Here is a 16,446-nt window from a genome sequence, read left to right as displayed (position 1 = left end):
GCCCTGTCAGGATTGTGGCCTCTATTAGGTTTTCCATTGTTTTTTTTACGGCAAGTCGAGTGCCATTGCAAAGCTTTGGTGGGTTTATGTTACGTAACAATATTATTGGTACGCCTATTTTTAGTTGTAGCACGTGTGGTGGAAACCCTGAAAGATCTATGGAATTTAAAAATTCAGATGGATAATTAACCGCTTCATTTGGTTCCAAAACTGTGTCGACTGACTTGTAAAGGACTGCCTGGTCTTGAATCTTGGTCAAAACAATATTGTTGATTTCGTGGACGTCTATATTCTTGGGTGCGAGAATCGCTCTTTCACTTAGCCATTTATTATTTTTATAATTTTTTAGAATATTCGGAAATATATTTTCAATCAATTCATTTTTGGACGTCACTAAATTACAGAAATCAGCAGGTAGTTGTATACGTCCTGAAATTGAGTCTACTGGGAGCTTTCCGTTTCCCATTGCTAGCAATTGATCTGAAAATGTTTGACCAGAGTCATCGTTTTGCAATCGGACACGCATATTTGTAGTTAATTTTAATGTTTTTACGTGTGCCCATAAATTAGAATTTTTCAGGCAAGCATTCATTTCGTCTGCAGGAGTTGATCTAGGTATTATAGGTAATGTTTGCCTGAAATCTCCTGCAAGCAATATTAATGTGCTGCCAAAGGGTTTCGAATTCCCTCTTAAATCTTTCAAGCATTGATCCAGAGCCTCGAGCGATTTTTTGTGTGCCATTGTGCACTCATCCCAAATAATAAGTTTGCATTGCTGCAATACTTTACCCATCCCAGATGATTTGGAAATATTGCACGTGGGAGTTTCTGTAGAATGCAAGTTCAGAGGCAATTTCAAAGCGGAATGAGCAGTTCTTCTACCAGGCAGCAATGTTGCGGCTATTCCGGACGACGCAATTGCCAACGCTATATCATTTTTAGATCGAATTGATGCCAGAATCAGTTTTATCACAAACGTTTTACCAGTACCTCCTGGCGCATCCAAAAAGAAAATTTCTCCAACGTTGTTATCGACACAATGCATTATCGTATCATAAATGTCTTTTTGTTCCGACGTTAACTTGGAAATGTTATTTTGTACATACGACAATAGATCACTCGTACTGTAACTTTGTTCACGATCCAATTCTACACATGTCGAAACAGCAGCGATACGGTTAGGTGAAGGCATTCCCAAACCCTGAAGAGGTTTGTTTGCCATACTTATGCAAATATCTTCTATAACAACTAAAGTGTAGTTATAAATTTCTGGTGTAAAATCAAAAGTCATGTCTGACGTCTCTAACTGTTTTCGATGAAGTATATCTTCGGACATTTTTGACTTATATTTTTCCCATAACTCTGTAGGAGCTGATGGAGAGCAAGTTGTTAAAATGATGCCAAACAATGCACGAATTTGACTTGGGGTTGACGTTTCGCACGCGTCATTGATGCAGTTATCCCAGTGTTGGTCATTCTCCAATAAATTCAGAGCTTGGCATGCACTACGGTAAGTGTCATGTATAGTACCATTTACAGTCCTCAAATACTCAAAGGATGTCGGACCGGGTACATTCACCAAAAGCAGGCGTAGAAAGAAGCATTCATGTTGATTGGGGTGAACGGTGTAGAGTCTTCCTATCGTGGTATCTTTGAAGATGGTAGGTTGGCCGTCGACTGACTTACCCTGTTTTCGACGTTCAAATACTTTATTTTTAGTATTCCACGTGTAATACGAAGGCACTTCAGTATACAGCAGTTTTTTCGCAAAAGAATCATTTTTGCAAAGCGAAAAAAAAGCTGTTAATGTTGTATCCGGTGGATTCAGGACTCTTTGTTGCACGTTGGTTTCCGTGAAATAAACACGTTGACCATTCTGTAAATGTACCGCTAAGTGAACAACAGCTGGACTACGTTCATGTATCGGAAATGAAAGAATTCGCCAAACAGCTTCATTACTGCTTATGTATCTTCCAGCCTGATATTCTACGATTTCATCGAAATCTTTGATTTCGGACTGCAAGCCAAAAACTGCCATGTCACTGCCTTTGTTGACGTATTTACATATATATTTTATTGCCTTTACGGAGTTACAGTATTCAACGTTTATATGTGCATTAAATGTTTTGGATAATAAAGGGGAATATGGAACAACCCACTGGTTATCTACTTCGATGGTGGTACCGTTACGCTTCTTTATTATTGCTGTTTTACCGCCATCTTCAGTAGATCTTCTTCTATATTGTGGGTAACCATCATTGCCAGTAATTGTTGTGGGTACTAAAAGTCGAGGATATTGCTTTGTGCACCTTCCTTTGGCCATGCATGGTGAATTTTCGTTCAGTGCACCGCAAGGTCCATGTATCATATTTTTTACAATAATATCATGTAACCCCTTATCGACATTTTTATCAGGTATTTCAGCGGAAATCACATCATCAATTTCGTTTGAAGTAATTTTTTTATGTAGCCAGATTAGTATATGTGCGTGTGGCAAACCTCGTTTTTGCCATTCCACTGAGTACATCCAGCATCGCACTGACCCAAACACTTCATGTTTTACAAGGTAGTTTATCAGTGATTTCAACTTTTGCCGGAAGACACGTGCCGTAATGTCATGCCTATGAACCGCCGATTGTCCTTGAAGTAAAAGCTGCAGTATCTCGTCCCAAGATTGATTACATGTAAATGTAATAAATAAATCTGGACGACCATAGAGACGAACATACGCAATAGCATCTTGAGCATATTCATGCATATGACGTGGACTGCCAGCATATGACGAAGGTAAAATTGTTAATCTTCCAACGTTTGTGGTATTACCGTCATTTATAACTGCATCTCGCAAATGAATGTATTGTTCAGAGCGGAGCTTGGTCTGATTCAGGCGGATATATAGCAAACGTTCTGATTCAATTTTTGCATACATATCCACGACAAATTGGTGAAACAATTCACGGCATTTTAAAATATAATTTTCTTCATCCTGCCGAATCATTAGTCTATAGGAATAATAATGCATTGCACTGCATTTCTTATTCATTTCTTTGTTAGTGGCTGGATTCATCAATTTAATATTAAAGTGATAGCCGTCGGCTCCATCCCAAAAAATGATAGGATATTGTAGGGCATCGTAGCATCGATGAGTTTCAGCAATTCTTAACAACTGGGCGTTTCGCTTATGTAGAATAATATCTCGAGGTAAAAACTGATCACCGACCATAACGATTGCCACTTCGTCGATAGTCGGAGCATTGTATCTACGCACATGTTGGCCAGGAGGCGTTTTGTCAGCGGAAATAACAATTTTATGAGTATCAGTAGGCATCAAATCGATGGCTGTTTTGAACAGACGCACTAAATTATTATTTTCGTGGAAAAGATGTTGCAATTGGGAAACGATTGTCCTTTCAACGTTGGGAGAAATTTCGCAACGTGCATTCAATTCAGAATTTCTATCACTGATGAAGTACAATTGTAAAAATTTATGATTCTCGCCTAATAATGGTAGAAGGGACTCTGCTTTATGATAAATTTGCCCTTTTACTTTAAAAGTAGACATAAATTGATCTGGATTTTCGATTTGGGCTCCAAACGACGTCATTTGGAAACATGAGTTGTATTGTCTGATTTTTGACAAAAAACGCTTAGATTCTGACGTAGTTCCAGTAAGGAAAGTCTTCAATGGCTCTGGTGGTGCAGCCAATAGAGGAAGTTTAACTTTTCCTGAGGCGCAACACATTCCCATTGTTTCACCATTGAATTTCAAGGCCTTGCAATAGGGACAAATTTTGGACATTGTCCCGATTTGAACACAGCTACTCAAGCTATAATCATCGACTGGGTTGTACCTGAATGCCAGGCGATAACTTTCAGATTGCTCTGATTCCTCGGCACGCTTTCTTTTCTTACTTTCTCTATCAGCAGCAAGCCTGATTTCCTGCTGGTCTTTTGATTCCTCGGCACGCTTTCTTTTCTTACTTTCTCTATCAGCAGCAAGCCTGATTTCTTGCTGTTCTTGTAATTCCTCGGCCCGCCTTCTTTTTTCACATTCTGTTTTAGCAGCAAGTCTGCTTCTGCGTTGCTCTGGTAGTTCCTCGGCATGCTTTCTTTTTTCACTTTCTCTTTTAGCAGCAAGTCTGCTTTCGCGTTGCTCTGGTAGTTCCTCGGCATGCTTTCTTTTTTCACATTCTCTTTTAGCAGCAAGTCTGCTTCTGCGTTGCTCTGGTAGTTCCTCGGCATGCTTTCTTTTTTCACATTCTCTTTTAGCAGCAAGTCTGCTTCTGCGTTGCTCTGGTAGTTCCTCGGCATGCTTTCTTTTTTCACTTTCTCTTTTAGCAGCAAGTCTGCTTTCGCGTTGCTCTGGTAGTTCCTCGGCATGCTTTCTTTTTTCACATTCTCTTTTAGCAGCAAGTCTGCTTCTGCGTTGCTCTGGTAGTTCCTCGGCATGCTTTCTTTTTTCACATTCTCTTTTAGCAGCAAGTCTGCTTCTGCGTTGCTCTGGTAGTTCCTCGGCATGCTTTCTTTTTTCACTTTCTCTTTTAGCAGCAAGTCTGCTTTCGCGTTGCTCTGGTAGTTCCTCGGCACGCTTTCTTTTCTGACTTTCTCTATCACCAGCAAGTTTTCTGGCATAGACTCTTTGAGCATCTTCATCAGTCATTATAAACTTAAGCATTAATAGAATTCTACACGAACATCCGTCTTATATAACTTGAATGACGTCACGCCTTCAAAGCAAAAATGATGCCTTCAAAGCAAAAATGATGGCAGCTAATTTCATGACGTCAGCCGAAACATGACGGCGAACATATGTCTTATATAACTTGAATGACGTCACCTTCAAAGCAAAAATGACGGCAACTAATTTCATGACGTCAGCCGAAACATGACGTCACCTGACACATCCATCCACACATCCATCCACACATCCACAGACAGACAACTTATTTTTATATATATAGATTTCTGATCATTTTTTAAATAATACTGAGAAATCTGGTGCCCTCTCCATAGAAACGTCCCTTCCCCCATGGAAAGATCATTCCACGTAACCACCTTCTCCCGACCTGCCTCACCATAAAAAATACCCCTGAAAACGTCTGTATAATTCCCAATAACCAATACCATATGTAAACTGTGGGCAAATTTCATAACTTGCAGCACTTCCCCTAGTGACTGTGGGGGATTATACTCGTAGTTATTAGGTTTTTTGACCATGCTGAACAAAATGTCTATCTCAAAATTTTAATCGGATGAATTCGGTAAAAAATGATTATTGGAGGGGGCCTAGTTGTTCTCCATTTTTTCGGCTACTTAAAAGGGCACTAGAATTTTTAATTTCCATTCGAATGAACCCTCTTGGGTTGTTCTAGGATCACTAGGTCAACGCGATCACCCCTAGAGAAAAAATAATAATAAAAAATAAACACGCATCTTTGATCTTTCTACTGGCAAAAAAACAAAAATTCCACATTTTGCGGATAGGAGTTTGAAACCTTTACAGTAAGTTTCTCCTATACGCTGAATCTGACAGTGTGATTTCCATCAAGATTCGATGATTTTCAAGGGGTGTTTCTCTCTTTTTTCGAAAATAAGGCAAGTTTTCTCAGGCTCATAACTTTTCGGGTACGACTAAACTTGATGAAACTTATATATTTGAAATCAGCATAAAAATCCAAATTTTTTGATTTATCTATTGGTATCAAAATTCCGTTTTTAGAGTTTCAGTGACTATTGAGCAGGTCACTCCTTACGTACAGTTCGTTTCCACTAACTGTTTGAAAATCATATTTTTAGCACTCAAGGGTTCTTGCTCACAATAGTTTGATATTAGCATGATATGATTGGTTTGTTTGGCTAATTTTTTGTTGTTGTTAATGCAGGTGTTAGTAAAGCTACATTTATCTAGTATTTATCATGACAGGAAGCGTAAAAGCATGACTAATAGGTTAGGCTATGAGGTCGTAGAATAGGGTAGTTTTCGCGTTGTCGTTGTGTGATTTTCTGATATCGTCCAGCTGATAACAGCCATTTATCTATAAATCTCTTTTTATACCATTAATGTGATTATAACTCGGTTTCTTACTTATTACAGGTCAAAAGGGTGAAGCAGGTATTCCACAATACGGGCCGAAAGGTAATCCAGGATACTCAGGTGAAAAAGGAGAAAAGGGTCTTCCAGGTCTGGCTGGGAAACCTGGCGCCCTTGGCCTTCCTGGACCTACTGGCAATCCAGGTGCCAAGGGAGATATTGGACCTCCTGGGCTCAAAGGCTTACCGGGTATGAAAGGTGACAAAGGTGATCTTGGACCAATCGGGCCGCCAGGACCTTTAGGTCCTCAAGGACCAAAGGGATCGAAAGGTGAGTCATTATCATCCCGTTAAAAATATCACCCCTGCTAAAAACTACCTCTTGCTACACCAATACTGTTTCCCACACACTGTAGGACATAGTTCAGATATTTAACAAAACTGCTGAAAGATACTGAAGTAGCTACCATTTCTTGAAGTATTTTATGTGCAAGTCTATATTACTTTTAGCTTTTAATTTAACTGTCAAATAGTTCCTATGAAAAAGATCACAGAAAGGAAATTTTCAACTATTCTACCAATTCTTGTATAAAACCGTTTAATGTCAGACACTTTACATTCAATCTAATAGATAGAAAAAATTATTTGATTTCTTAATTTAGAATTGAAATTTTGTCTTAACTCGATGTTTTTCAGCAGTCAACCTTTAAAAACAGCCTGCAGAACTTCGAAAACTTAGAATAATTGCTGAGAAGTCAGAGAAGGGTAAATAGTTCGAGAAAACTGCCAATGCATTAGTTAATGTGATGTTTGAAGGGCTGCATGCCCTTCTCAGGATGGCTTTTGTCTGAGTTTAATGTAATAATTTATTCAACTTTCACATTACTAAACATTATTATTCTCGTCTATATTAGATTATCTTGAATTTTTGAGTTAATATATAAATAAGGTTGTTCGCACACTGCCTTTTTTGACACACCTTTTAGCAGCAAAGCTTTTTTTGCATCCAATCTTTCTTCCACTTTTTCTTTAAAAAAAAATACTGACAAGAACAATACTTCATTTCCGCGAAAAACTAATGTTTATTTATGCCAACCTTAAGAGAGCGTAGCCACAATGAAAATGATTTAATGCGATAATCAAGTTGAATTTGACCTGACATCGATGACTGACTCTTCACTAAATATGTCATATGCTATTTTTTACTGATTTATTAATTAATTTTTAGGTGATTCTGGTTTGCCTGGAGACGCTGGTCGTCCTGGTTTACCAGGTTTCCCAGGTATGAAAGGCGACACTGGTCCAACTGGCTTTCCTGGGCAAAAGGGCATACAAGGTCCTCCTGGAATGCCAGGTAAGTTTTACTGTATCTTAGATTCATAAATTAATCCTCGTCTATTTGAAAAGTCTGTAGACTCTGTAAGGACTTAATATTTTATTTCGTACTCGCCAAAGAGCCTGTCGGACAACTGACATAAAAAGAAAAAAAAACCGTAACGGATACTCTTTTTTGAGGACCAGAAAAAAAACATGCTGCCCCGTTCTCAAAAACAGGACAAAAATAACCTTCCCCACCCCCAAGACAAAGCGACAAAATGCCAGACTTAGGACATAATAGGGTAATCTTACCAACTCCTTAAACTGTAGGCGTTACTCACTTGGCTTTAAGCATAAAAAAGCCCCCTTTGATTGCAGAAGCCCACTGACAGAAGTCAACTTCTCCAGTGAGATTTATGCAATTCAGGTAGTGTTCACCTCTGTCAAAGGCTGTTAATATTCCTGTCTACGTTTACTGACGTAATCACCTTTTACATTCTCTTTCCTGTCGGAAAAGAAACAGTGCAATTTGCCATACATTCCAAAAATTAAAACTGACAGGAAATAAACCAATTATTTGATTTTGAGCAATCTTTTGTCTCAAACCTCTTTCTTTCTCTGCCAATCACTCGCTCCCTTAGTCTCTCTCTTTTGTTGGTATTGCTTGTAGAACCTTTTGATCAGGGAATTTTGCTACACTTTTTAAGATTACAAAGTAGTAGTGCCAAATAAAATAATTTTATGCCCTTTTTTTCCAATTTTGCAACTCGAAAAAGTGCTCTAGGAGAAAGCCTTACTGTCAAAAACCTCCTGTGCAAACAGGGCAACCACTTTTAGAGAGGTATACAATGAACTTTTTCAATTACACTTGCTTTTAATCTGGGAAATCATGGTAACCAATAAAAATAATTATACCAATTTTTAGGCTGATCTAAATATATAACAATAGAAGTATGGGTAAATGAGTAACAAGTTTTAGTCAAATGATAACAATTGATGATACTGTTTCCTTCTCTCTTTCTCTCCCATTTTTGTTATTATTTGTAACTTAAACGCAGTCGTAGATGTTACTAAAATTATTTTAGATGGGTAGCTTTAAAATAGAATAATTTTCTGCCCTTTTCTCCATTGTTTTGCAGTCCCTGGCCACTCTAAGGAGATTTGACTCTAGTAATAACACAATTAATTGGAAAACTCAAAATTTCTTAGGATCGGAATCGGTTTTTGGAAAGTTTTCAGATTCTCAAAATGATTTTACCGCTAAATTTTAATGTTAAAGCAAAATGATTTATTTAGTTTCCGTTTACTATTCAAATAACTGTTAATTGGACTTTCGACAAACCTTTGATTGAAGATAAGCTAATTGAACAATTTGTGATTTACGCCTCAATTCAAATCTACGCCTTGAAAAAAAAAGAAGATAAAAGAAGTAATATTCTAGTCAAGAAATCGATACCACTTCTCCCTAGTTCATGTAGTAAGATAATATGCATTTGTGGCATTAACGATCGATTTAGAACATACAGGTAATAATTAATCTGGAATCATAACCAATTTCTGAAGGGCTTTTTTTTAAGCTTTTTACTTTTTAGGGATCCCTGGTGAGCCAGGTTTGGACGGAAGAGAAGGACCAATCGGTGAGAAAGGTTTACCAGGGCCACCAGGACCAGAGGGACCAGAAGGCCCCCCTGGACCAATGGGAAGAACAGGGTATGTTGTCATGGACACTATCTTATTAAATTCAGTTACCTCGAAAGTTTAGTTCAAAATTTTTTGTTATTTTAGTGTAGCTTACTAACTAAGAACATGACTATCCCATCTAATTGGAAAAACTCATGACTAAATTGAAGAATCAGACTATCCGTCTGATTTGGTTACTGATCCTGATTTTAAAGCGTTGTCTTACTGAAATTAATTTTCTGAATTCAAGCTCAAATCTCACAAATTTTCGAAGTGTATGCGAAATCTACCCATCTATTATAGATTACTGTATTTACATATTAATTACATACAGTATAAACTACTAAATGCTATTAAATATTAATACACACTATTATATTATACTGTTGCTTTTTTTTATTTAATTTCTGAACGTTTTTGAATCAATGCATGTTTTGATTTTGGCTCTCCGCAGAGGAATAATTAAAACGAAATTTGCATATTTTTTTTTTTTTTTTTGGCTAAATGGCTTTCTCATAATTTTGATCGAATGATTTTGAGAAAAAAAGAGCGGGGGAGAAAGCCTAGTTGCCCTCCGATTTTTTGGTTAATTAAAAAGGCAACTAGAACTTTTAATTTTTTACAAATATTTTTATTAGTAAAAGATTTACGTAACTTATAAATTAGCTTACGTAAAGAACTTTTGTATTCTCATATTTTTATTACATATATGAGGGGGTTCGCCCCCTTGTCAGATCCTCGCTCTTTACACTAAAGCTTAAATTTTGTCCCAATTCATTAAGAATGACCCCAGAATCACAAAAGCCGTAGAATAAATAGTTGAAATTACTAAAAATACTTTAGCGTAAAGAGCGAGGTATTAGGAGGAGGTGAGCCCCTCAAATGGGTAATGATTTCTGTTTGTTTTAAGTTTTAATGCTGTTCCTTACTTCCAGCTGAAAGAACTTTTTCATATTTATTTTTTCATTGTTTTTTTTTAAATAATGCTAGTAAATCCTGCGCTCCTTTCATGGAGATTTTCTTCCCCCATGACAAATTATCGATGGAAAGTTCCCCCAGAATATCCCCCTCTTCTCAACCCCTCCCCCAACCAAAAAAATCCTCCTGAAAACGCCTGTACACTTCCCAATAACCATTACTATATGTAAGCATTGGTCAAAGTTTGTAACATGTTGCCCCTCCTATGGGGACTATGGGGGAGTAATTCGTCCCCAAAGACATAGTTATAAGATTTTTCGACTACGCTGAATAAAATGGCTATCTCAGAATTTTGATCCGTTGACTTTGGTAAAATAATTAGCGTGGGAGGGGGCCTAGGTGCCCTCCAATTTTTTTGGTCACTTAAAAAGGGCATTAGAACTTTTCATTTCCGTTAGAATGAGCCCCCTTGCAACATTCTAGGACAACTGGGTCGATACGATCACCCCTGGGAAAAAAAAAACAAAAAAACAAATAACGTGATCTGCCTTCTGGCAAAAAATACAAAATTCCACATTTTTGTAGATAGGAGCTTGAAACTTCTACAGTAGGGTTCTCTGATACGCTGAATCTGATGGTGTGATTTTCGTTAAGATTATATGACTTTTAGGGGGCGTTTCCCCCTATTTTCTAAAATAACGCAAATTTTCTCAGGCTCGTAACTTTTGATGGGTAAGACTAAACTTGATGAAACGTATATATTTAAAATCAGCATTAAAATGCGATCCTTTTGATGGAGGTATTGGTATCAAAATTCCATTTTTAGAGTTTTGGTTACTATTGAGCCGGGTCGCTCCTTACTACAGTTCGTTACCACGAACTGTTTGATAACTGGATAGACTTACTGCACGTCTTCGGCATTACACAATTTGTTTTCTTTTTAGCGAAATTCTATCTTTAGTTCTTTTTTGAGCAATATATGAGCTTAAAGGAAACCCCAGTTACCAAATTGTTTAATATTATCTCTGACTATAATTAATCATGCCTACTGTATTATTGTTTGATAATTCGAATATTTTTATTTCGTTTTCTTGCGAGCACTATGTATCATTCACTCTCGTGTTCTACCTTCATAAATTATTTGGATCTGCTTAAACGACAGCTATTTTTAAAGAAGCCAAGTCAAACAATTGATTTTATTTATGTTCTTAGTACAATTTCCTTTTATCAATCAAACTATTTTAGCATGCAATCCCATACTCCCCACTGTCTCAAAACCGACCCCAAGTTCACCTTCATCCTGGCACTGTTCCTTTTGAAGGTCCTTTGTGATTGTAATTTATCATAAGGTTGATCAATATTCAAACCAAGGTGTAGTCACATTGCGTCAGCATGGGCCGAAAAAAATAACGACAACGCGGATGTCCTCTGCCAAAACCTAGTATTTAAACAAAAATTCCATTTGAGTTAGGGATGGACCTCGCTAACCTCGAAATAGTGAGACCAGTTGTGGTCAGAATTTTTTTTTCATCTGCAATACCTTCTGAGATCCGATCTGAGATCCTGAGATCCTATTGATAAATTCTGCACATTCTTCTGCTTCTCCCGTTCCAAAAAGAAATCATTATTTTACGAGGACATATTAGATTTTGAATATTGTATTCTGGCAGAGGACATCTGAACAGTATCCCTCTTGAAAGTGGTAGCATTCTGAAGGCAACTTCGCAATTTTTAAGGTTAAAATCACTTTTATAAATGATTTCATGCCAGTGACATATTTGAAAACGTCAATTTGGGAAAAGAGGTTGGGATTAATCTGGCTCAAAAATAAAATCCTTCATTGAAACATTATTTACTTATTTCAGTGATCGAGGACAAAAAGGAGACACGGGCCCACGAGGCGCAGATGGGGCTCCTGGACCCAGAGGAAGAGACGGTGATAAGGGTGACAGAGGACCTCAAGGTGACAAGGTATAAATCTATACTTCCAGCCTTAAAAAGCTAGTGTGCCTAACTGTCATCACTCCTATGACAAAATATGTAATTTAAGTTTTTTGATGATACCTTTGTTTCCTAACAAAGGCTCTGAGGTTCTCGTGAATCAACTTATGGCGCTCTTACAAGTCAATCGGTCAAAAAAGAAGGCCATACGGCAAGTAATTTTCCAGTCACACTTCTTTAATTTTGGCCTTCCCGTCTAATAATAAAGGTGTCTTACTGAGCCAAATTTTAAATTCAAATAATCTTTGTTTGATCTTATAAATCGGCCTCGTTTAGCTTCCCATTGATTGGAACTTCCTCATTCAACATATTTCTCATTTTTTAACTTCTCCTTCATTTTTTAAACTTCCTCATTTAATGTTACTCGCATTTAATATTAATCGCAGATTAATATTCTTCGAGGAAAGTAGTTTATGATTTGGGAAATCTAATTGTGACATCTGGGATCACATCTAAGGTGTTCTTAACTTTTTTCTTTTAAGAAATGGTATGTTTTAACTTTAACTTTAAGTTTTAACTTTAAGAAATAGTTTTTTCTTAACGTTAGGACGGATTTTCTTAGTAATTTTTTGAGGAGACAATAAAGTTAGGATGGATTTTCTTAGTAATTTTTTGAGGATTCAATACAACCTCTATTCTTAACAGAGGTGTGCGATAAAAAACCAGTAACTGTGAAAAAACTGCAACATGCCACTGCTTCCTCCTTTTAAAAAGTAACGTGAAAATTTTAAAAATTCAAATCACTTTAGCCCAGTTGTAGTTTTACATTTATTATTTCTTTTCCGAACACGTGGTTTTTTCACATATAATGAATGACAATGAAGACAAAATTGTCTCATCTACACTATTAGGGTAATTTCTGAAATATCATTATTTCTTTGTTGCTATTTTTACTACACAGTTAATATTTCAGCTTTAATTTTAAGGAAACGAAGGTAATTTCGATATTTGTAAAACTTCACTCTATAAATTTTACTTCTAGCCACAGTAGCCACATGGAAAAATAACGCATTTTTATTTATTACAATGCAAAAACACGTAAAGAAAAATTACACCAAAATATAGTACGTACTTCTTTTGAACCAAGCTTCTTTTAAAACTATTAGATTTTGACTGACATTATTTATTTTATCCACAAATTGTCATATTTTTTTGGGCCCAGAGTGTCAATAGAACCGGATGAATTCCACATTTTATCCAAAACATATCGGAAACCCTGACTCTTGTCAAGTTTGTTTTTGGCTGCAGATTCTTAACCAGAGATCCATAGCCCATCATATATTTTGGATGTTAAAATATTGAGAGTTAATCAATTAGACAAAGGTTTGAAACAAAATAGCGAAAAGTTTTTTTATATTGAGTCTAAATCTAAAAATCTCTACTTAACCAACGTTTCTTCTTTGTCATCAGTTCTGCCTAGGTGAAATCACAATCCCATTACTTGAGCACCGCCCTCTTTTTTTTAAGTCTACTCCTACCCATAAACAATGCGACGCTACTTCTGGAAGGGTCATTGGTCAATCGCTTGTCAATTTTTTCTTTAATTTTTGCTCTAAAAATTTTGGCTAATGATTCCTTGATATCTTTTCTGGTATGTTCTTCCGCCATGGTTATTGACCTACGCGACAGACGTAAAAAAACGAGGACTGAGACGGAACTAAGAATTAAAAGAGTAAAACACTGAAAAAAAGAGTTAATAAATAGATCATAGACTACAATGACAAATATTTAACGTAAAAAAGTGATATAAAGCTTTCTACCTGGCACCTAGAAAACTTTGTATGTTTATGGGCTCAGTAGCCACTAATTGTAGTTGTACAAATGACAGTCTGTATTTATAGGGTGGTAAAGGAGAAGCTGGAAGATCATCAGACAAAGGAGATAAAGGAGAGCCAGGTCTCCCAGGACCACGTGGTATTCCCGGTGAACCAGGCATTGACGGCCTTCCTGGTCCTAAAGGTGATCAAGGTCTACCAGGAATAGGTTTACCAGGGAATTCGGGCCAGAAAGGAGACAGAGGTTCACCTGGACTTCCAGGAAGGGATGGCATACCAGGTCAAAAAGGAGAAATTGGCTTCCCTGGATTCCCAGGGGTGAAAGGCGATAAGGTAATCGAATATTTTAGTAAAAATAATTATTCACCATAATATCAGTTGAAGATAAGCAAAAGTGCTGACTAAAGGAACTCAAACATAAAGGAATATAGAGCAAGTCAGCAAAAGAAAAAAACTGTAACAAGAGTAGAATTCAAACATTTTATTTAATTATTTTAGCTTTTTCGTTTTTTTTATTAATACCTCTTAAGTTTTTATGTTTTGCAAAAAATATGCATAACCTAACCGAGATCTGACTTGCTAACTCTCTAAAAGTTCTTTTTCTAAAGTTCTTAAAGTTCGACTCCCGACTTAGACAAGCTCTGCTTCTTGGGTAGGCTAGAGATTTTGTCCTTATATAAAGAAAAAGATGAAAAAATGACATTAAAGGCCAAAATTAGAAATAGTAAAATACTACAGAATAGATATATGCATTCGAGGTACAAATATCGGTACTAAACAGGACCTAACATCCAAAATTTTCATAATTCGACGGTTTTTTGGCCGCATTGTAGTCTTGAATATCTGTAGAATAGTTTATGTTAAATTTTGTGGTCAGTTTTATCCCAGAGCTTCTGACAGTCAAATCGGCCATTATTGCTTTTTCTACTACCCTGTTTGCAGCAAACAATTTTTGGCACATGGAACACTAAATGTTGACAAACAGAAATTCGCTAAGAAATATATGCCAACCAAATTTTTGGAGAGTCGGGTAATACTATCAAATATGCGATGACTTCTCAAATTTTCCATAGAAAGTATAACAACAATCAAAATAAAAATTCATTTGTAAAAACTTGTTCCAACTAAAATCTGTTCCTTTGATACGGGGTTGACGCCCTTTGGGATCTGATGTCGAGGAAGTAGTCGGCTAAATTCAGTATTCAAGAAATTCGAAAGTATCTACTATCTGTGGCATAGTTTGCTAATTTTGGTACCATAAGAAATGAATAAAAATAACGTAGATGACATGGATGTGGTCTATATTGGGTATTGGTGGCTGCAGGCACCCTCTCCTTCCCGAATGTCATATTTTTTTACAATTCTTATATTTTTATATTTTCTAAATAATTTACCCATTTCTGAGACTTTTTTAAGATTCCTCCTCTCCTGAAACTGCCCTCCCTACGTTCCTGCCCGTGTGGTTGTAAATGGGTAAATCAGCACGGTAAAAGAAAAGTGAAGATGTGAGATGGTAAGATGTGAAGATGGTAGAATATGGGAATTTTTTTCGAGTTCCCATTTCCAAACCAACCCCAACCCCTACCCCATTTTATCAACCACCAAAAATGACGTCATCAGAATCTAATAAATTTTTTGCTTTGCTTTAAACTTTCCAGTTTTTACACTAAAAATTCATTAACAAAGCGGACATCACCTAGCCTTTTCGTTACCGATATTCACCATTATGTGATACCAACATATTTGTATTGATGTTAACATTTGCAAAGTTGGTAGCAATGATCTTGTTCGATTACAAAAGCTAAAGAGCCACATAGTCGGTCCAGAAACTCAAATGAACGTCTGCCCTTGTCGTTCAATAATATAGTTTCGTTTCTTATAGATAATCACAAAACATACCTTGAAATAGAGATACCTTGCAGTCTACCTTGAAAGATAGACTTCTTGGAAAATAATCTACTATAAATTTTCCTTTCATAATTTTTTTTTGTAAAGACGAAATTAATAGCTGATTTCTTATCTTTTTTTACACTGCTTGTCTGTTAGGGCGATCGTGGTTTGACTGGTCCACCAGGAACAGATGGTCTTGACGGACTGCCAGGACCAAAAGGAGAGAAAGGTCTATCAGGAAGAGATGGATTTCCAGGTACACCAGGACGAAAGGGTGACACTGGTTTCCCAGGAGTTGACGGTGCCAAGGGTGACAGAGGTAGAGATGGTAAGTGTAAAAAGATATTTTAATCTGGAATTGAAATACGTCCAGCCAAATATGATAAGTTACTAGAGAAGATACAAACCATGAAAGAATGCAGCAAAAAAATTATTTCACCAACACTATTTGTGAATTGTGTTATTTCTTCTTCCTTCCTAATTAACTCTAAGAATAAACAGAACCACTTGTAAATGAAAAAAAAATTAGTCCCTACTTCCTAACCATAATCTGTAAATGAAAAATCATTAAAATACAATACTGCCATCCTCACAAATAATGAGAGCAAAAATACATAATATTTAGCTTTGATTTCATAAATTAGTCCTGAAAATTATGTAACAAGTAACTACAGTAAATAAAACAGAGAATGCTAATAATAAAAAAGCGTTAAGTCAATAAGTCAAAAGTAATAAGAAAAAAGAGGAAATAATAATAATTAATCATGATTAATCGGGGCTTGATCAGTTGTTTTCTTTGTTGAGTCTTTGATCCTTGTGAGCAAAAAGAAATGTT

General features: G+C 36.4%; 1 protein-coding gene and 1 long non-coding RNA gene across 2 annotated transcripts in view; one reads left to right on the top strand and one right to left on the bottom strand.

Moving 5' to 3' along the window:
• Positions 1-16,446, top strand: part of LOC136037124 (collagen alpha-2(IV) chain-like) — a 131,166-nt gene that overhangs the window by 96,859 nt on the left and 17,861 nt on the right. The window contains exons 15-20 of the mRNA XM_065719609.1: positions 6,095-6,361; positions 7,259-7,384; positions 8,940-9,057; positions 11,811-11,916; positions 13,788-14,054; positions 15,768-15,939. Coding sequence (XP_065575681.1) covers positions 6,095-6,361; positions 7,259-7,384; positions 8,940-9,057; positions 11,811-11,916; positions 13,788-14,054; positions 15,768-15,939 — 1,056 coding nt within the window. The remainder of the gene's footprint in view (positions 1-6,094; positions 6,362-7,258; positions 7,385-8,939; positions 9,058-11,810; positions 11,917-13,787; positions 14,055-15,767; positions 15,940-16,446) is intronic.
• LOC136037130 (uncharacterized) overlaps positions 1-16,446 on the bottom strand; it is a 70,235-nt gene that overhangs the window by 51,329 nt on the left and 2,460 nt on the right. The gene's annotated exons all lie outside the window — the stretch shown is intronic.

The sequence above is a fragment of the Artemia franciscana genome, chromosome 16, assembly GCF_032884065.1.
Source record: "Artemia franciscana chromosome 16, ASM3288406v1, whole genome shotgun sequence".
NCBI classification, from domain to species: domain Eukaryota; kingdom Metazoa; phylum Arthropoda; class Branchiopoda; order Anostraca; family Artemiidae; genus Artemia; species Artemia franciscana.
Note: the sequence above shows the minus strand (reverse complement) of the source record. Positions and strands in the feature narration are given on the sequence as shown.